Here is a 22,830-nt window from a genome sequence, read left to right as displayed (position 1 = left end):
GCCAAACAAAGTTGCATACAAGATGACTCCAGAGCAGAACAAAGAGATTGCAAGACAAGTCCAAGAGTTGCTTGATCGGGGGCTGACTGGGAAGAGCATCAGTCCATGTGCAATACCAGTTGTCCTAGCACCTAAAAAGGGAGGTAAGTGGAGAATGTGTACTGATTCTAGGGCAATCGATAGAATCACAATTAGCTATAGATTTCCAATTCCTCGAATAGAGGACCTAATGGACTGTCTAGGCGGAGCTAGATACTTTTCTAAAATTGATCTCAAGAGTGGCTATTATCAGATTAGGATAAAGGAGGGTGATGAATGGAAGTCTGCACTTAAGACTGCTGAGGTCTCTATGAGTGGTTGGTAATACCATTTGGCCTTACCAATGCACCAAGTACCTTCATGAGAGTGGTTGGTAATGCCATTTGGCCTTACCAATGAACCAAGTACCTTCACAAGAGTGATGAATGAGGTCTAGGAGTGTTTATTGTTGTGTATTTGAATGGCATCCTTATCTTCAGTAAGACAAAGGAGGAGCATATGAAACACCTAGAAATGGTGTTGAAGAAGCTTCAAGAGGAAAAGCTGATAGTAAACCTTGAGAAGAGTGAGTTCATGAAGGAGGAGCTAGTGTATTTGGGTTTTGTAGTATCCCAAGGAAGTCTGGAAATGGACAAAAGTAAGGTAGAGGCAATCTTAAGTTGGCCTACTCCTAGATCTGTTACTGAGGTCAAAAGTTTTCATGGCCTAACACAGTTCTATAGGAAGTTTATGAGGAGGTTCAGTGAAATTTGTGCACCAATGAATGACACCATTAAAGGAGGCATAAAGAACAAGTTCACATGGAGCAAGGCAGCAGATGAAAGTTTTGAGAGGTTGAAGAAGGAAGTGGCAACTCAATCAGTATGGGTTTTGCCTAGTTTTGAGAAGCCATTTGTGGTGGAGTGTGATGCTAGCAACATAGTAGTTGGGGTAGTCTTAAGCTAAGAGGGCAGGTCAGTGGCATTTTTCAATGAGATACTTAATGAAGCTAAGACAAGGTATTCGACATATGACCTAGAACTCTATGCACTTGTTCAAGCTCTTAAGAAGTGGAGGCATTACCTATTGCCTAAGGAGTTTGTTGTCTTTACTGACAACCAAGCACTAAGCTTTATCAATTCACAGGAGAAGCTTGGTTTGAGGCACATTAAATGGATGGAGTTCTTGCAGTCCTATACTTTCACCATTAAACACAAGAAGGGCACAAACAATAAGGTGGCAGATGCTTTGAGCAGGAGGTTGTTGACGGTACAAGAGGTCAAGTTGTAGAGCATAGGACTAGATGGATTCAAGGACTTATATGAGGAAGACACTGATTTTTTAGAGGCCTACAAGGTATGTACTAACTTTGAAAATCATTCCCATGGTGACTTTTCTGAATATACCTTGCAAAATGGGTTATATTTCAAGGGTCAGCAATTGTGCATACGAAGGGGATCTGTGAGGGAAAATCTCATACAAGAGAAGCACAATGGAAGCATCAGTGGGCATTTTGGCCTTAACAAGACCTTAGACCTTGTGGAAAGATTCTACTATTGGCCCAAGATACAAAGGGATGTAAGGAGGTATGTGGCACAATGTGGAATTTGTCAGAAGGCAAAGGGCACTTCATGTAACATCCTGATTTCCCAAGTCTAAATTAACAACTAACACGCTCAAAGAAAATACAGTTATCACTTTATCTTCATAGGAAGACAGTTATATCATTCATATTCATGTGAATAAGATTTACTGTTAAAATCAGCTAGACAATTTCTTAACTAAAAACTTGAAACACCATCAAATGAAAGTACTACAGAAATTGAAATCCACATACCATGGAAACTGAGGTTGAAATCAAAACAAGGGATGCTTCTGCAACCACCCAGGTTAGTCTACAAATACCTCTATGACAATATCACAAAGCGACTACTATTCAATTTTGTTGAATCAAAATCAAATGACGATTATCATTAAATACCACTACATAAAATTTAGGACATCACTTACCACTGAAATCTTTTAGGGCATCAATTACCATTGGAATCTTTTAGGGCTTCTGATACCGTTGTATCACTTAGGGCTTCCAATACCACTGATTCAAATACGGCTTCCGATACCATGGATTCAATTAGGGCTTCTGATACCATTGATTCAAATAGGGCTTCCGATACCATGGATTCAATTAGGGCTTCCGATACTGCTGGATTCAATTAGGGCTTTCAATACCGCTGTATCATTTAGGGTTCCAGCTATCACTCAATCAATTAGGGCTTCACATTCCTTTCCTTCCGATTACTTAATTGTGACAGTATCTCAAGATTAGAAATGCACTTATATTCAATATTCATATAAATGAAAAGCAATCCATTAATCCATCTCTTATATCTAGGTGTAAAATAATAGTAACAATGAAATAACTGAATTTAATCTTACCTCATAAATAAAAGTGATAATACCTGTTTCCGATAACAATTGAATGCATAGCTTATCTCTGTCTGACACACATCTGACATCTTGGGGAGGGGTGAAACATTGGCAGGGGCTTAACCACCCAACCTCAGACCAAATCTTATCCCCACACGATCTCTAATGAGAAAGGTCCTCCCTACCCAGAATAGACAAGGGAAATCTTACCATCCACTGGGCTTCTTGGTATTTATCCACACCACAAGATTTGACGACAAGAGTTACAACAATAGGATCAAGTATGAGCTTTTAAATATTCATATTCAAATCTGATTTCTTGATTTTGTTTAAAGATTAAATCTTCACCTCTTCACCTTTCATTGGCCTCTCTGCCAGGTGAATTTCCTCGGTGTCATTATGTTCTAATTCCATGCCTAGTGATATGTTTAAGCCTTGCAACATTTGAATACCCTCCAAATTATCTTGGTTCAAAATAACTTTGAATCTCTGGTTTAAAATTTGTTATTTGACAAAATCATGAATACTCCATATATATTAGTAGATGGTATAGTGAATTATTCTTAACATTTCATTCTCAACCATCTAAGAAGATTAATTCGTTTTAGATAGAGGAAGAAAAAAACTAAAAGTATTAGTTGGAATATGCATGAGTTTAAATAATGATTTTACTGATCAATCGGAGTCTTAAAATTCCATATTTAGGTTCTTTGATTTATCACTGTAATATAAGAATATGACTTTCAAATTCAACTATACTCTTCATTACGCATCCGACTCAATATAAATTCCAAGGATCATTTACTCGTATCATTATAGTTTCATTCCTCATACCATGGTCGACACAAATTCATAGATTAAAGAACAACAGTGGCATGGTACAGATTCTATGAAGTCCCTCTGAGAAAATAATTATAAAACATTCGGCTGACACAAATTCAAAGACTAAAGAACAACAGTAGAATGGTACTGATTCTATGTATTCCATCTGAGAGAATAAATATAAAACATTCTCCTATTCGGTCTGTATAAACTTACAACCAGATTTAATCACATAAAGTATAAGGCAAAACACCGACTGGTGAAGTGTAAGAAATAAACGTAATCGAATACACACTTGATTGACAAAACTTAGAATGGCTTACGTGAGCTAAACAATCTAGTCTTCTAGCTCCCGCGATTGGAGAAGATAATCTCCATCTTCCTTGAACTGATTCCCGTGGTTAGAGATGCCAGAATGGATTGACGGATATGGAAATAAATAAGTCACACAAATGTGACAATCTTTGATTCTCTCAAACGTACAACAGAGGCAGGAAAGACACAAAATTGCTGAGAGGAGTGTCATGTCCCCATTTTGGAGGCAATTTGATTTAATTAATTTAATTAATTAGGTTGTCCAAAATAATGAATATTTTATGAGGATGACTAATTAATTATTTTAATTAAATAAATAAGTGGTATTAAGTTAATTATTTATAAAGTTATCAAATAAATAAATATTAAAAGGTAATTTTATATTTAATTAATTTAATAAAGTGACTTGAATTGTAAAATATTTATAAAGTCACTTAATAGATAAAATAAAATAATGTTCTAGAAGTTTCTGGAGAAAGTGGAGAAAAAAGAATAAATAGGCACCCCGGGCTTCATTCTGATCATCCAGTTTTTTATTTCTCTCTTGACATCAAATTGTGATTCAGTCACATAGTCTATTGTGGAGCCAAGTGGTTTCAGATAGTCAGTTGATCTTTGGGAACGAAAACTCCCTTGGATTTGCATAACTAAGGAAGTGAAATATCTTTTGAAGGGTTGCACATTTGGAGGTGATAATTCAATCACTTTAGCTAGGGCATCATTGGGCCTAAGGCCATTTTCAGCATTTTAGCATTTTAGGAGGCATTTTTAGTAGGGCCGAAATTATAGGAAGCCATTTTAAAGCAGTCTGAAAAAAGCAGGCCGAAAAAGCAGAATCGAAAAAAAGCAAGCTGAAAAAGCAGTTTGAAAAAGCAAAACAAAAAAGCAAATCCAGAAAAAGCAAGTGGAAAAAGCAGATCGGAAAAAAGCAAAGCAGAAGGAGTAGCATTGAAGAAAATTATTACAGCCATCCACAATCAGGTTCTTCACTTCTCATTTGGCATATCTTCTGAAAAATGTAGGTTTTCAGCTGAGTACAAAATATAGCTTCAGCACTTCACTATTTCACATTGTACTTGTCTTTGTTTGCCATTTGGCATTATTGGTATCAAAGGAAGGCTAGGATTTTACAATTGAAAGAGCGTTGTAATTTTTAGACTATCTATATTGCAACCCTAGAGTTGATGATCAGCTTATTAGTTTGCATTCCAATTGTTTGACAAAATATCAATTGGCTGTAAGTTCTCTTTTTGGTATGAATAATGTTATAATTTTGCATACTAAGTGTTTATATTAATGTCACTTGGTTGTAAGTGCATTAATGCCATCCTAGGTTGCATTCAAAGTATTTGTCATAATTACTAGTTGCTGTAGCTGCATTTTGCAAGTAGTTAAGTCACATATTTGTATTGAATATTGTCAAAATTAGTTGCACATTCATGTTAGGTCATTGTTTAGACAATCTGGAGTCTTTTTGTAAGCATTCTCTTTGATGCAAATCGAAACAAGAGTCATTGCAGCAATCTGAAAAGTTATATCAGTCATATGACCCCTTGTATGCAAAGTGTTTGACAAAATTCTTCGAGCCTTCAATCAGCATTTTAAGGTCGGAATTGAGCAGGGTCATTACAGTGGTATCGGAGTTTGCTTGCAAAGTGTTTGACGAAATGTCAAACAACTGAAGTATAAAGATTTTTGGTGTTTGAAGGAGTTATAACTTGTTGGGGTTATTACAAGGAGTAAGTTATATGAAATACGATCAAGGAGACTCTTTAATAAAGGAAATAGCTTGGCTTTTCAGCTACCATCAGTTATAAGAAGCCATTCAAATGCATCACAAATATAAAAATATATGAAAAAGAAATAAAGAGGAAAAGAATAAGGAGTTGAAGAGAAGTTGGAAAGACAATTCGAATTGCCAAATATTAATCGATTAATCATGCCAAATGTTATCATTTAAAAGCAAAGAATATTAATTGAAAAGAATAAAGTTGGAAGGTTGTAATTCGAATATTATAATAATTCTAATGTTATTATAACTCGAATAGTATTAAAATCTTGTATGTACTTATAAACATCACTTTATTAAATTATTAAATTATAATGATGCCAAATCATTTTTATATTTAAATTATTTACTAAATAACTCATGCGGGTCCTGTACATGTATTTTGTTCCAAGTTGCTAGGTCCTCTACCCATCTGCTCAGTGATGGTGATGTTCCTACCTAATTCTTTTTCAACAATGCTTCCACCCCACTGACATGATCCCTACAAGGGAATTCTCCACCGTTAAATTATATTATCATCATAATAAATTATTTAAATAATCACAACAGTTAACCATCTTCTTAATTCCATGAATTCGTGATTAACGATCAACTAACATCTCATCTTCACTTGAAATCACGACGACTAACTATCTTACCATTTCCTCAGATATAAAAAATTAAACTACCAACTGACTTCATGCGAACCTCAACGGCTATATTTCAAGTTAGGTCAAAAATTGGGATGTAACACTTCATCCAATGCAAGACTCTACCAACCTCTACCCATTCCTAATAGGCCTTGGGAGTGCATCAACATGGATTTCATAGTGGGATTGCCAAGGACTAGGACATGGTTAGATAGTGTGTTTGTGGTGGTAGGTAGGTTCAACAAGATGAGCCATTTCATCCCATGCAAAACAACACATGATGCAAGCAATATAGGCAATCTTTTCTTTACGGAGGTGGTCATAATACATGGTTTACCAAGGAGCATAGTAGCAGACAAAGATGTCAAATTTATCAAATTTATGGGGCATTTTTGGAAGACCCTATGGAAGAGGTTGGGAACAAATCTAGCTCATAGTTTTTCTTGCCATATCCAAACAGATGGGCAGATAGAGGTCATCAAGAGGCTCCTAGGCAACCTCTTAAGGTGTCTTACCAAGGAGTATGGACAGAGTTTGGAGCAAGTTATACCTCAGGCAAAGTTTGCCTACAATGATGGCAAGAATAGGACAACAGGCTTAAGTTCTCTTCATGTGGTGTATGCTACACATCCAAGGGGCATAATGGAGTTAAGAGACCTACCAACACATGACAACATTAGTGGGCATGCTGATGATTTTGTTCAATCTATGAAAGAGGTGCATGATCAGGTTACGTAGACCTTAATGGAGACAAATTAGAAGTTGAAAAAGAAGAAGGATGAGAGAAGAGAACTACAATTTCAAGTGGGAGATTTAGTGATGGTCTATTTGAATAATGCTAGGTTACAAAAGGGCATCCCCAGTAAGTTGCAGATGAAGAGGATTGGGCCATGCAAGGTGCTAGAGAAGTATGGACCCAATGCCTACAATGTAGACTTGCCCAAAGACATGGCTATCTCTCCCATCTTCATTGTCAAAGACTTGATACCTTACAAGGGTCCAAAGGTGGATGAAGTAGAGTATTAGGAAGAACTAAGAAAGGATATCTCAGACCTGTAGGTACTTGAAAGGAAGCAATCACAAGTGGAGAGGATACTAGATTCTAGAGTGAAGAAGAGTACAAGGAACAAGGTTTATAAAGAACATCTAGTGAAATGGCTAGATACACCTAAAGCTGAAGAAACTTGGATTGCTGAGAGTGATTTCAAGAACCATGGCATCAACAAGGAGTTCCTTTCTCCACAAGTACCTTAGGCTTCTTCTTGCAAGGGGAGAATGGTGCAGGAGCGCCTAGGGGTAAGGTAAAACCTTGACTCAAGTTTTGGTTTGTAAATGGTCTAACCAACCATTTATAGAATAAGGACTACATATAAAGGCCCAAGTTAGTCTTAGGAGGTGTGGTTAGGTAAGTGTGGAGTATGAGTCAAGTTTTGACCAACTAGGTCTTGATAGGCATAAATTGCTCAAAATTGCTCTATAAGGAAAAACTTGGAAAAAATGCCTAAAAAGGAGCTAGAAGTGTTTAGAGGAGGTCCCTAGGTGTCCTAGGTCCGTTTTATGAGGTTTGAAAACTAAGTGGTCAAGTTTGAAGTCTTAGTTTGCAAAATTGCTCACTGACAACTTTGCAATTTTTGGTTTGTAAATGGTCTAATTAACCATTTAGGGAATAAAGACTACATATAAAGTCCCAAGTTAGTCTTGGGAGGTGTGGTTAGGTGAGTGTGGAGTATGAGTCAAGTTTTGACCAACTAGGTCTGAATAGGCATAAATTGGTCAAAATTGCTCTATAAGGCAAAACTTGGAAAAAATGCCTAAAAAGGGGCTAGACATGTTCAAAGGAGGTCCTTAGGTGTCTTAGGTTCATTTTATGAGGTTTGAAAACAAACTGGTCAAGTTTGAAGTCTTAGTTTGCAAAATTGCAAAAGTTGTCAAAATTACTCATTGACAACTTTGCAATTTTTGCAAATTGCAATAGCAATTTATGCACAGTTTGGAAGAAAGAGCAACATGGGTAGTTATGGCTCAAACCAAAGGACAAGGTGGTTAGGAGAGCCTATAAGAACACCTTCTAACTCATTTCCAGGGGTTAGACAGGCATCTATACAGACAACACCTATATGTGGAGCACTCTGTGATTAGAAAACGTAGTTTTGAAGGATTGAGCAAGGAAACTTGATTGAATAGCTTAGCGTTTTGAATGGAATAGTTGCTTGGATTGATGTGTTGATTCTGTGCAAGGTTGTTTAGTTCTTAAGTTGTCATTTCAGTAGGTTTTCAAATTTAGTTAGCTTTTATATTCTTTGCTGTCCAGTTTGGAGTAACCAACACTAAAATGGCTATAGCTTGAGTTTCCATGGTCAAATCATTATGGCCTTTGGGAATCAAGTAACAACCCTTGTATTTTAATTTAAATAATAGTTTTGGAGTTTGTGGTAGTCAAGAAGCTATTTTTACAAGCGAGCCTTAGGCAAGCAAGGAAGGCTTGGCAAGGTGCAACAAAGACTTGTAATTGACTTCTAATGAGAACAGAGGATTGGCACGTGCCAATCTTGGATGGACAATGGTAGAGTAGAGTGATAGGTGTCCATAAACTTTAGAAGAAGGTTTGATGCAAGGATTACAGCATTTGGTAAGAATTTTGTTGTCATTGCCCATAAAACCCTCAAAATTGGGGTAAACTAGAATTATACAGTACGAACACCATGGGGGCCTAAGACTGGGAAAATCTTCAAGCCTAAGTCATTTGAAAACAAAGCCTAAAGACATCCATAGGCCTTGTTAAGAATTTTTGTGAGTTAGTGAAGGTTCCTTGTTTCTAGGAGGGCTAATAGGGGCTCTTAGGGCTACAAGAGCAGACAAGGCAATTTGGGGTTGTGCGTATGGTAGGCCTACCCAAAGGATGCAGAATGAAGTGAAAAACATCAAGAACCATAGAAGGATGGCATAAACTTGATTTGGGCCCTTTGAATGCATTTGGTGGTGTTTTGGCTCACTAAGTCAAAAGATATATAGTCAAAGTTGTGGAGTGAGGAGTGAAACATAAATTGAGTGGTGAGTTTCTTGGAGGGAGGGGATTGGAAGAGAGTCCTCTAAGTTGGGGTTGGAATAGTAACCCTAGGCAGGCTAGGAGTAGCCTTGGTAGAGTAAGAAAACTCTAGAGTGAAGAAGCTCCCCATCATTTAGGTAATAGTACGAAACTTTTTCAACTTAGTTTCACATATCTTTGAGATAATTCATTATTTAATTGGCCGATCAACCAATCAGCCCCAATTTGCATAATGAATCCTTTTACTGAAGGCTTTTATCAAGTCCATTTCATTTTTCATTTGACTAAGCCTATGCTTGATTTTTGAGGCTTTCAACGTCCTTTATTGCATTTTTTAGTGTGTTTCTAGTTGCTTTTAGTCTCTTTATTTCTTCCAATCTCTTGCACTCGGTTTTCCCTTCGATTCGATACATCTTAGGGCTTAATCAGACTTAGTAGCCAAAAGATATGATCATTTAAGTGGCCAAAAAGTGAACTATCTTTGCGCAATTGCTTATTTAAAATATCAATGTTATATTTTAATGTTGACATTCACTTTTTGAAAAATATAACATAAAATGACTTTATGTTATGTTTTTTAAGTTACTTTATTACTTAAATTTATCACTTAAGTGACTTTATCACTATATAGTTTAATTTAATACTGAGTTTTACTTTATGTTTTATTTTAAAACACTAAGTTGCTGGTTTGGATTCTGGTTCTGATGCGGGTTTGACATTCTAGGTCAAAATTCATTCAATTTTTTTTTTCAGGTTCGGGTTTGTTTTCAGTTTGTCTGTACAAGATTTTATATATATGAAAGAGAGCACCAAAGATGATTGTTAATCAAGTTGTCAAGTCTTGCAAAGCACTGGGAAAGTACTGTATGATTTCAATGGTTTAATTGCAAATAGAAAGATATTAAGTTTGCACATGTAGAACTTCTGAAGTAAAGAAATGTGTATATTATAAACAATTTTAGATTGTATAAACTTTATAACTTTTTGTCTTCAGAAAGCCATCAAGTACCAATAAATTTTATAACATGAGTTTTTTATAACTTTATGTACTGATAATTTTTCTAAACAGTATTGATGGACAGAGACAAACATAAAGAAATAGCTATAATCTTTATGTAAAATAAAAGTGCAGGGATCATGTGGACCGCATGAAGAATGATTTGTAAGTTTGACTTCAGTGGAAGAAAAATGTTCATTGGCCATCGCTTTATCAAAGGCTCATGTTAGTCATGAGAAGATGAATCTGCAATCAGTAAAAACAAAGTTCTATATTAAATGGTGTTTTAAATTTATCGCGCTCGCATAACAAACTTGGAAGAATGGTTATCACACGTGTATCCTAAAAGCAAAAAATTAAAAAATAGTATTAAAAATCCAATTAAAGTGGTCTACGTTTGTAGGTCATTTGCACGACATTCATTTTGGGCACATCATCGCCAACGAGTGCCTGGCAAAAATTGTTGCAAATTTGACCAGGGTCCATTTTGACGAATATGTAGTGAATTCCTCAGAAAAAAAACGAATTTGAAATGATTTCGATTAGAACCCGACCTTGACAGGAATCGACTATTGAATTCCAGTGGGCATGAGTGAAAATGGTAACTTAGTTAAAACATATAAGTTAAATATTACTTTTTTGTATAATATTTGCTCATGATATATAAACTATATAGTGTAAATATGTTATCTGACCCCTTTAAGTAATATTAACTGAAAAAACAATTAGACATGTGCTAAATTGATCACTTAAGTTGTGCAAACTTAATGACATGTCTTTTTACATGTTTTTATGCAAATGCATTTGAAGAGTCCGATTTTGGCTTCAAAATGCATATATTAAATATGTAATGGACTTCTAAGAGTCCTTTTACATGAAAACTCCCTTCTACATGCAAAACACTTTACATGTAATAGTACTTGCAAAGTGCAATTTGCTCTAGGAAGCTAAGTTGTAGACGTGGGCAAATAAAAAAGTGTATTTTTAAAATATGTAATGGGCCTTCAAGACCATGATTTGTGTGTAAATGGCTTTTTCCAGCCAAAATGTAATATATAATGGGCTCTACAGAGTGCAATTGTGCACTATAAACCATGTAATGGCATCCCGGGAATCCGTTTTTGCATTCCAAAGCCAAAAACACCTCATGCGTTGACATCTAAAGGGCACGTTTTGACCAAAAACGTCCAGAAATGCATTTCCAGCCCATGCCTTTGCATTTGTAGGAGGTGTTTTGGAGTTTTGTTACAAGATTTGACATGTGAGAATCATGTTTTTCAGCAAGGACCCCTAAAACAACTTGCTTATGTGCATTTGGAGGGCACATTTTTTTCCCACAAATGCCCAAAGAGATGTATTTCATTAAATCATTTTGCATTTCATGGGTTTTCTAATTTGCATTCTGCCTAATACATGCAAAAACGCCCATGTATTTGACCTTGGAGATTACCATTTACAAGTTTTAATTGGTCAAAAGCTATTGTTTACATGCATATGTACTTGGAGAACCTGATTTTGGAGAAGACTTGTTCATTTCAACTTCTCTTTCCTCCATTTTTGGCTTATTAAGCTCCAAGTAAGGAGAAGATTCCAACTTTTCTTATGTTTCTTATTTTGCTACATTGTTGCATTATTTGGCTCATCTTTGTCCATTTGTTCCAAGGCTTGCCATGTCCTTTGCATTTTCTCTTTAAATAAGTGTGAAACCTTCTTAGAAACCTTCTCATTACAAATGCTTGAAAATCCTCCTAACTCCAAAAATGAAATTGCATGTAGAAGAACATCTTGAAGTTTGTCATGTTTGAGTCAATAGCAAGAGGTATGTTTTTGTTTTCTTCCTAGTTTTGCTTGTTTATTTGTTGCTTGTTTTGGTTTCTTTTTTTTTAAGAGAGTTGAAGAATCCTATCCAAGAATGCAAGTGCATCTACATCCTTTCACCTTTCATGACAATCCACATTTCATCCATTTTCCAACACATGCAATTACATCATCCGAACCCAATTGCATGTGCACCTCAAGTAGTTACTACATTTAATTACCTCTAGAGAAACCGATTTTGGTAAAAAGTCACTCTTTTAAATACCAAAGTCGTTATTTGCACACATTTCCTATGCATCTAGCTTATATTCTTGACCATACAAACAAAAGCCCATCTTTGATCACATGCAATACATCCTTTTGAATCCCATTTTTGGCCCTTTTTGTCCAAATACATATGCTTTCTGGATCATTTCCAGCTATCACATGTGTTCCATGAGTATCTAATCAATACCACGAACACCTTGTTCCTCATAGATCTGCCTTTGCCAGTGAAAGAGTAACGTCTTCATGGAGCCAATCCTTTTAGATGATGTATTTACATTTTGGAATTTCCATGTTGCAGCACAAGACATGTCTATGCCAACAAAATCCAAAGGGAAGATGAAATACTTTACAAATAAATAAACAATTTTAAAAAGAGTTGAGAAATAAAATAACATAATGCACACCTACTTTTTGATTGCAAATTGAGTAGTCAACGTTTGAATGAAAATAAGCAATTCTACACAGCTAAGAATAGTAGAACTAGAGGATCTTCAACATAAGGACCAACGAACAAGCACAAAGATACATATAGATAAAAATTGAGGAAGTAGAAGCTATTAGTCTGTTCCTTCAATAACTTGCTGATGCTGGCCTTTAATATAATGGGATTAGCTCCTCCCGTACCCATAGTTAGATTTCAATACTTCTCAAACTTTGTTATTCTTCTTGAGGTGAAGTAAATAGGCTGAGTGATTCATTTCATCCATCAAAGCATTGCATTCCTCTCGTAATATTTTTTGCATAATAGTCTTTTATATGGTCAATGGTAAGTTTGACTTAGTCTTTACTCAAAGACCTAGCACCCAAGTTAGTAAAATCTGCAACACAAATCAACTGTACGTTAGTTTTATGCCTTAAACATCAATCATGACCATTTGAGTGACCTAGTAAGTGAGGATTGGGCCTAAAGCCAACCTCAAAGAACTTGGATGGAATTTTACTAGATCTGATTAGAACTGACCATAGGTTTGGTTTGACTAGAAAAATAACTCCACTTGTTCTTTTCACGTGCTTCACACTTGGATGCTCTGGTACTTTCTATGTCACTTGCCTAGAACAAACACATGGCCAATAGTTCAATCACCGCAAGGTCCACTCATGTAATCACTTGATAAATATTGGCATGTTTTTGATGATTGTCTTCCCATTTATTACTTCAATGTAACGATTGATACAAATCCATTGAAACTCATTTAAGGAGAGGCTTCAAATCTTTGGTTTATGCCCTAATGCCTTTGTTATATCTACCAAAAAATGGCATAGGAGTTGGAGAAACTAGAAAGCTGATAACAGGAGTGGGGCCTCCACTCAAATGCTTGTAGCTGTATAGAAGAAAATGTTGAGCAATGTTGAAAGGTAGATCTCTCACCAAAGTTTTCAGTTATAGATTGAAATACAAATCCACCCTTAAGAAAAACCTTATTCATACGAGCAAAAGGAAGAAGGTTGTTAATGCAAGGTGTACGACCAAGGGGGGTTTGGATCCCCAAAGGTGGTATGAAATGTGATATGATAGTATAAATGATAGATTTGATCTATTAAAGTAAGTGCAAGGAAAAAAAAGTAAGAACGAGTGCACTTGGAAATAAGATGGAGAAGGTAGGACTTTGAATATGAATTTGACAGTTGTTGGAATCTTGGATCTTGTTGTAACTTCATTTTTAGAAGACAGGGACCAAAATCTTTTTATTTTGAAATATTCGCTAACAAATGGCAGGGACAAGTTGACTTTTGAGGGACAATTTTTGACTTGTTTCTTGCAAAAAATGATGAAACTTTCCTGAATCTTGTGGCTGCATTTGTATTACTTAGATCCAAAATCACAACTTCACAACTTGTTTCTGCCCATAGAAAAATGGGGAAGAAGGTTGAAGAAAGGGGTTTGCCTTAGTCAAACCTCTATTTAGGAATCAACTTTGCAATGACATGAAATGAAGTAAAGGAAAATCATGCTATCTATTAGTTTGTGGTGACAGATCAGGGAAGTACTTTACATTCTTCATAATTCTTTAGGGTCCTATTTTATCTGGATTTTGGGCCGACATGTAATAATTAATTATAACCCTAAAGTGGTAAAAATACTAGCATAAAAGAGCTCAGGGTTAGGGATTTCCTTAAGGTGTGATGCGAAATTTGCTTCTTATGGCGGTATTGAGCTGTAACAGATTACAGATTGTAATTAGGTTGTAGTCATTGGACTGTAATGATATTGGACTTGCTGTTTGGTGGACATAGCCCAGGGATTGGGTGAACCACGTTAAATCTTGGTGTCTTGTGTTCTCTTCTCTGTGATTTATTATTTTTTGATATTGGTTATATTTGCATGTAATTGTTATTTTTCTTTGTGGTTAATCCTAACACTATCATGTAGTAGAGGCTAGATCTAGACAATGAAATATATCATACCATGCAGATGCAATTACTTCTTTAAATGTAATCAAGGATGTTGATGTAGTAGATTTGACTAAACATAAAAACCCAAAAGGAAATAACGAAGAGACAAATCCTTATGAAGTAGACGGTGAAATTTGCCATAATGTTTGATTGGGGAAGAGAGACAAGAAGAAAGCTTGGTAGATGAATGTGGATCTCCTTCCTTGATAGAAAAATGCATTGCTTGGCCTCCAGTAGGGGAAGAAGCTAGATCTATGGAAGAAAACGCCTTGATTACTTGAGAGGAATGAAACTTCAATGCTTGATGGCTTTTAATTGCTTCCTTACACTTGAATGCTTGGTTGCTAAGTTGCTTGCACTTGATTGATGGATGACTTCATTGCATAATAATAGATGGCATAATCATGGATCAAATGAGGGGAGAAGATGTCCTATATGAAACTCCCTCCATTTCGGTGCTCAAATCAAATCAAGGCCGAATATGAATCTAAATCTAGCATGGAAACCTCGTCACAGGGCTTTGGGCAAAATTTGGGCCCAAAACTTGAGGGACAAGTTGGTTAGTCGACTTGTCTTGAGGGACAAGTTGGCTAACCAGCTCGTTTTTAGGAAAAATGAGCTCAAATTTTGCAGGGATGTCAAGGAAGATGAAAAAGATCAAGGGGAGAAAATGCAGGTTGCTGTGAGGTCGGAGCAATGCTTGAAACTCAAAAATAAATTAATAGGTCGCAGGCGAGAAATGATTTTTTGGTTGGATGGAAAATGGGAAATCATGCCTAGAAGTTAGAGTCAACCTCAAGTTAAAGTAAGACTGAAGGAAGACGAGGACCCATCTAGAAGTTAGAGTCAACCTCAAGTTAAAGTAAGACTGAAGGAAGAGGAGGACCCATATATGAATTAAGTATACATATAAGAGCAATATTAGGTCCCACCATAGAAACACACTAACATAGGCACAAAATGGCCCCAAAATGAGTACGAGCTAGGTGTGTACATTTTAGGGTGATAATACAAATTGGGATAACATTTTCACCTCAGTCCAACCACTCTAATTGCACCACCAGTTGTGTATACTTCTCCATTGTGACCTATTTAACCTCATAAATATAGTGTTGACATGGATGGGCTCAACAAATGCCCACAAGAATAATTCAGCTTCTTACATGTCTCCCTTGATTGCTCTTGGGTGAGTAAAAGTATCTTCAAAAGATCCTACGATCCCTTTGTCACGGTGACTTTGATACCATATCAGAGTTTATGATGCTGATTGAATTTTTATTACACAATAATAGGTCTATACAGCTATAAAGTAGTCATAAAATAGTTACAAATTTGCAGGTCCCATTAGAAACTAACAAATAACAAATAGTATCTAATATAGATTATCAAATTACTAAAAAATAAACTAATAATAAATAGATAAACAACCAAACTATACTGGTAGATAATGGAATATCCAACAAATACCGCATACAAATCATCAAATAACACCTTAAAACTGTTTTAAACCCTCTTTCAAAAGTCTTGGTGCCACTGTCCATCATTGAAAGACCATCAAACACCCAATGAATTGTCCTTGAAGTTTCACATCCAGCTAAGAGTGATAAGTATGACTCCTCTTTATTCAATTAAAAAAAATAGAGTACGAATCCTTTCCAAAACACTCCTAAAACAGCACCCAGCTGTAGGAAATCCTTGTGTACAAGTCTCAAATAGTTTTTGGAACCTTTCAACACCATTTTTCAGCTAAAAGGATGGTACAAACTCCTTTAGGCAAGCTGTACGGCCAGACTTAAAATCTGTACGAAACTCAGCTAAACTCACAAAAAACTCTAAAAACATTCAGCGAATGCAAACCCCAAAAGACAATAAAAAACTTCAAATATATGCATTTTCTGAAATCCTGAATTGGCAAGCACTGTGAATACAATGGTGATTCTTAACAAGAATCATTCCAACCTAGCTAGGGATTGGCTTTCAGATCCAAACCTAGCACCAAAAGAGGGATCTCGTCAATCAATCCTTGGAAGAATTCACACGTTCAACCTGACTGCATTTCATTGTGTGTAAACCTTAGCATTTTGAAATAAGAGTCCAAGATCTCTTATAGCTTTAGAAGGAAAATTATCCACTTTGAAATTTTAAATAATACATTTTCCACCCAAAACTCTTTTTGGATGGTTATAATGTCTCTCGTTTTAGTCCCCTTTCTTTATGCTTCCACTTTATGGTGACATGAAGTGATTTCATGAATTTTGACAATTAAAATAATTAAACATTGAAATTAGCACTTTAGTAGCACTTAGTGTATATTTTATATATTTCCCATTCATGTTGCGGAAATACTGTTGAGACATCAGAAACCCAATATGAGCATGGCAAGATGAAATTGAGGCAATGGGATGAAGACTAGTGCCATCTTAGAGACTTACTAAAAATAGGTACACTCTCCAAGAAGTTTGAAGGACACCTTGGAAGTTTGAAAACACTTCAAAAAGCTTAATAGCAATCCATAACATCAATCGGGTTCAAACCCATCAACAAAAACGAGGAAAGACTAAGCTGGTACACTCCAAGAATTTAAGGAGTCCATTTACTGTTGTTAATTAGCTTACGAGAATCTGGGAATGGACTAATAGTCACCTCTGCTGATTTGGCTCGAGGAGGGGACATTACAGCATGCCCTAAGATGCATCAAATGTTCTTAAGAAATCTGTTCAACTTCAAATTTGAAATATGTTTTCTTACTTAGATGGTGGCTGATATTTTTGATCTTGTTTCCATCATAGCCTTGGGGATATAATGAGAGGTCTCACTAAAATGAAGCACTTCTATATAACCAAGGCCTTTGCCATGTTATTGGTTGATTCACCCAAAACACTGGATAAAAATAGTCATCTTTTTGAATTGCAAACATCTCCACTCCTAGCTACTTTGGGTCTCTGCTGGAAGCTTTATTTTTCATTGATTTAACCCATTGTGCCTTGGAGTTAGTTATGCTGCTTTACTTGTTTTTGTTTCCACAAGCCTTTTTTTATGGTTCCAACCATTATTTGGATAAATTGTACTTTATCCTACAATACAATACTTAATTTCTATAATGTTTGACTGGACTGAAGTGTTATATGCCTTTGGTTTTATAAAGTAAGGTTTGATGATTGGTGTTTGTTTTTAATTTGATTATAATGACTAAAATATTATATGTGAAGAAGTCCATGGAGAATGATCATAAATTAAAAAAGAAAGGAAAATACTAATGACTAATTATATTAAAGACTTATGTTTGTATGCATTGAAAGCTTGAATAGACCCTTCTGCAGAAGTCTTAGAGATAAAAATACGAGTTTAAAAGATGATTTAATTGCCTATTTCTGTTTGTCTATATAATGATGTTTACATAATTTCTCGCATGGGGTAATATCTTTGAAGTCTATCATTATAGAATCCGGACATGGAAATGATCTAATCTACATCTTATCCTGTGTGGTTGATGTCATCTGCTTTGGCCTTCCTACAAACTCTGCATTATGTGTGATACAAAATATATGAGGATTCCTAGCCTTGCCTAAAATAGTAGTTCATAGTATTTGGAAAAAAATGTAGAATTTTGTACAGATTGTTTTTGAGAGTTTTATTGTGATTCTTATGGATGTAATAGGCTAAATTTTTATTTCACATTTAAACATATATATTTCTTGGTGGCATTGAGTTGGAGCTTCTTTTACGTTTCTTATTTTCTTGGCAAAATTTTTAGAGGAAAGGATTTGGAAGCATACCAAAGAAACTCACATCTTTACAATCTTCACATGAATTTGCAGAGAATTGGGCAGAGGATTAATTACAGAAGAAGTGCAAAATTTTATTCATGAAGAATGCATAAATAATAAGGTGAACGCTTCTTCATTTGTACTCATTGACACATGAGTTTTTCATTTAATGAATTGTTTTATTTGACTGAGGTATCCACTGCACACACTGCAGTATATACTTCTGTCCTTACTTTGCACTTACAACACCATAATATCTGCTTTCTCACCATTTACACACTTCGTACTGACAAATTAATTATTTGCTGGCAAATCTCAATTACTTTGTACCTGGGACTTTGAAGCTGGCAATTATAAATAAAATTCTGGTTTATATGATAAGAACAGTTGCGAGTCATGTGCGAGTCCACCATAGATTTGACTAGGAAGAAATCCTTCCTCTCCAAGGCCAAATACCTGTAGGGTTCAAAGTTGAACACACAGGCCAAATTTTTCAATGAGAGAAATAAAAATATCCAGATTCTAAATGAGCTCCTTCGTTCCTCTTTTATAACTACACCAGGAACTTTCAAGAAGTTATAATTATAAAATTCACCTTTATTAAAATAAAAATCTTTTTGGCCCACATAATGTGACTTTATTTTATTTCTGCTTTTGGCACAGGTCACTTTAAAAAAAATGATTAACTATAATCATCTGCAAACATAGCATAATGCAACTTAAGTTAGCTAAAATATTCCTTTTTAATAAAAAAAGTTTTAGAAAGTTGTCATTGATGTCGAAGTGAATAGTCAAGAAGGGTTTTTGATGTATGGAGAAGTTTGTTGGAAGTTTTTATTGATGTTATAGGTTTTGCAATTTAAAATATAATGATACAAATTAGAAAGCTAAATAAATATGAATGCATTATTCAAGACCTGTATATTGATGCGATGTAGGTCCTTCAAGATGTGTCATGATGTGGAAAGTAGCATGCATACATAATCATATGAAGACGTGGGGACATTCATGGTACAGTTTATTACATGAGTATGGTACAGATATAGTCAAGTCTATTGAAGATTTTGTTAAGATCGTTAAATCACATGCAAGACAGACATATAAATGTCTAATTGCCCAAGAAAGAAGGATCAAAGTAGGCGATTGTATACAGATGTTTCAGATTTTCAATAACTAAAGCAATCAAGATTATGATATCATGCTATTGTTTAGTAGATATGCAATTTATGTGAAACATTAAAAGCTACAGTAATCTTCATCCATGATCATGTAGGAACTTTGTGATCGTTTCTGTAAAAACCCTGACTTGGTTATACTTAAACCACATCAATTTTCTTCTTTAATCAGAGATTTGACATTTTAGCAAACACTTGGCAAACATACTTATAGCCGCTGAAAGGAACCAGAACATAGACTGCTACTATATATATTAATACCTTTTGAATGCAAATAAATAAAATGTGCAATGGTAAGGTATTAAGTTCAAGAAATGATAAGCTTTATTTGCTCAAAGCCAACTCTTATACCAGGATCAACATTAATCAGCAAATACATTAATTAACGATAAACAATGTGGAACCTGGCTGTGTGTGAACAGTCTTTCAATACCCAAGGACAATCTGGAAGTGAATGCAGGGTTCTGTAATGACTTGCAGATCTCAAATAATGCCACACCTGTCTCCTACATTAGTTGCAGCTCTAACACATAAATACTGGTCGCACAAATCAGTGCAGACCTATGATAACGAAGTTCAGCCCCAATATACATATGCAGATAGACAATAAGAAAATTGCCTAGATTCACCTCTTTGAATTGTAACACAGCTTTCAAAATTTGATTATTACTTGTCCTTTGAATATCAGGTAATGATCTTCAGCATCAACTCTCCAGACTTAAACGTTGCGGTTCAATTTGCATGCGAATTTCCCTTAAACCAGTCAATAAGCAGAACTCTAATTTTCTCCTTAGTCACAGTAGAAAACAATAGGAGAAATGGCATAGTCCAAGAAGCAATTACAATTTACTTTACTTCAGCAGCAAATTGCAAGACAAACTCAGAGGAAACTCAGTATCTCCCAACCACAGTATATACAGAAAGAGATATTAATAATAATTTCAGAACTTAAATCCTCAATAACTTCAGTTATGGATTAAAGGCATAACCCAGCTTCGAAACCCGTATACTTCAGCAAGGGCCACATAATATCAGAACTCAGAAAAGCCACAAAGGCAACAAAAGCATATAAAATATTCAAGCATGCCTTTCCCAATGAAATGAGCTCTCATTTATAAGCTTTCGTTGGCAAAAGTTTTCATAAAACTCCACTTTAGAAAACGTAAAAGTTTTCCAAAAGAACTCAACACTAGAAACTTTCCAACTTGCTCTTTAGAAATATCTCTAAAAGTCATTATTATAATAACATAAACATTATTATAATAATGCAACTCAATGAATAATAAATAAATAAGAGCTCATGTAATTATTAACTTGATCAACCGTAGGCAACGACCAATTGCCAAGCCACCCACTACACTGCCAAGAATAGCAACTACTAAAAATAGATTTACTAAAAATAGTAAATCCATAACCAAGACCCCCAAAATGCCCTGTCAGCTCACGAGGGTCGCTATGGTGAACTAACTTAGCCAACTGTAGGAACCTGCTAAAAATGGGGACATTACAATTTCTTGGAGCAACTAAACATACAATGCAGCTATTAGTAAGAATATTTGTATTGATATAGAAAATGCCAAAGACCATGCTGCTGCCCAATCATGCTTGAAGACCATGTAGCGATCATGAGCAAACTACATCAAGATCACTAATAAAGAAGATTGTTTGGAAATGATTTCAAGACAATGGGCAGCGGTCAAATAAACAAATATCAATTTGAAGTTTAATGCAGCTCTGGGTGTTCTAAGGCAATGGAAGAAAAAGACGAGGAATAAGACAAAGTACGTGAAATAACAGATTTGGAAATGTTTGTGTTAAGACAATAATCAAGCATAAAAAACAGCGATAATATTGGATGGCAGCAATTATGTATATAACAAAGCAGAAATTAATTTGTCGAGGCAACAATTATTAAATAAAAGGCTATGTTAATGGCAACAATTAACAATCAATATCAAAGGGGCTATTTAAGGTAGTAATAAAGTAGTGAAAAAGGGAAAAGCATGGATATGATTATGATTAGACATTGACGAAAGGTTTATGAAACACAGCAATTCCAAGCATCAATTGATAAAAGAAGAGACTAATATAACCACTTATGTTTGAAAATAGACAGAAGTTGCCTTTTATATAAAAAGCAGAGATTGTTAGTATAAATGGCAGTGATTAAAGTATCAAAGTGCAGCAATAAGCATAACCGAAAGTTATGTCTTTTTAGAGAGTTATCTCTATTCAAACAGATGTCTCTCTTCATGATGCATAAAGGTATAAGGTGTGAATGTGGAATGTGAAGGAAACAAGAGAAGAATGAGACACAAAGATATATCATTCAAGCACAAGAAGATTGAAAAAGAGAATGAATGCAGATTTGTGAATGAAGATGTAAGAAAGGAAACATATGCAGCTTGGTGTGTGGAGAAAATAAGTGACATCATATATACACCAGCAGATCTACGAAGAATATATATGTCTGCTATGGGAGGATCCATATTCAAGCACAGAGAAATTGACGAGGAAAATAAATAAATGATCAAGGTAGAATTATAAAAATAATATATGGAGAATCATAAAAGAAATCTACACGTATAACAGTAATATAAGATGCATAATTTTAGACTAAATTTGTAAAGAAGACTACAGCAAACCCAGAGGCATAAATACAAAGGAAAACATTGCATTAACTGTTTATTAAGGAAATAAGTGTTTAGACTTGTGGAAGGACTCAGAATTGTGAAGGAATGAATTGCATCTTTTAGAGTTAGATGTGTGAAGCACAAGACAAATCATCCATCAAAGAATTCGTAGGTTGGTGCCCATTGAAAGTAGAGACTGATGTCTCTCACTAGGTGCTTAGTTGTTGGTGTTGGTGCCTATAAATCAAGGGGATTGGTGTATCCTGTGGGTTGGTGCCTACAAATTTGTAAAGGAGAGTTTATAAAAGCAACGTTTTTCCATGGTTTTCTCCCACAACGGTTCCATTTAAATCTTGTGTTCTTACTTGCTAGATCATGCACGGTTGGGTGATAATTTATTACTATAGCATCTAACCAAGTTTCAAAATTAAAAGTTTGTTATTATACTGATTTACCCCCCATGTGCTCTTCAGTTAGCCTACAGAAATAAAAGGCTAATGTAGTGCTCCTGAATGCCTAACTCAAATGAGGATACATTTACATTGATCACTCAATAGGATGTGGTCTATGTAACTTTTAATTACACCAAATATTCAGCTAGGTATGTTATTGATTGTTATAGATTTACTTAGAATTTTGTTTTCTTGACCTGGCATATTAGTGTAATTTCTATATTGTCCATATTGTCAAATTTGTTTTTCATTCTGTGGGTTTCAAATGAGTTCTATCATGC

General features: G+C 35.2%; 1 protein-coding gene across 2 annotated transcripts in view; it reads left to right on the top strand.

Moving 5' to 3' along the window:
• Window positions 1-22,830, top strand: part of LOC149578701 (S-adenosyl-L-methionine-dependent methyltransferases superfamily protein) — a 205,254-nt gene that overhangs the window by 9,804 nt on the left and 172,620 nt on the right. For both annotated transcript variants that reach the window (XM_089831198.1, XM_089831207.1), the window contains exon 2: window positions 18,341-18,410. In XM_089831198.1, coding sequence (XP_089687324.1) covers window positions 18,341-18,410 — 70 coding nt within the window. The remainder of the gene's footprint in view (window positions 1-18,340; window positions 18,411-22,830) is intronic.

This window comes from Cupressus sempervirens, chromosome 1 (assembly GCF_028749045.1).
Source record: "Cupressus sempervirens isolate cs-2001-9-10 chromosome 1, ASM2874904v1, whole genome shotgun sequence".
Classification (NCBI taxonomy): Eukaryota; Viridiplantae; Streptophyta; class Pinopsida; order Cupressales; family Cupressaceae; genus Cupressus; species Cupressus sempervirens.
Note: the sequence above shows the minus strand (reverse complement) of the source record. Positions and strands in the feature narration are given on the sequence as shown.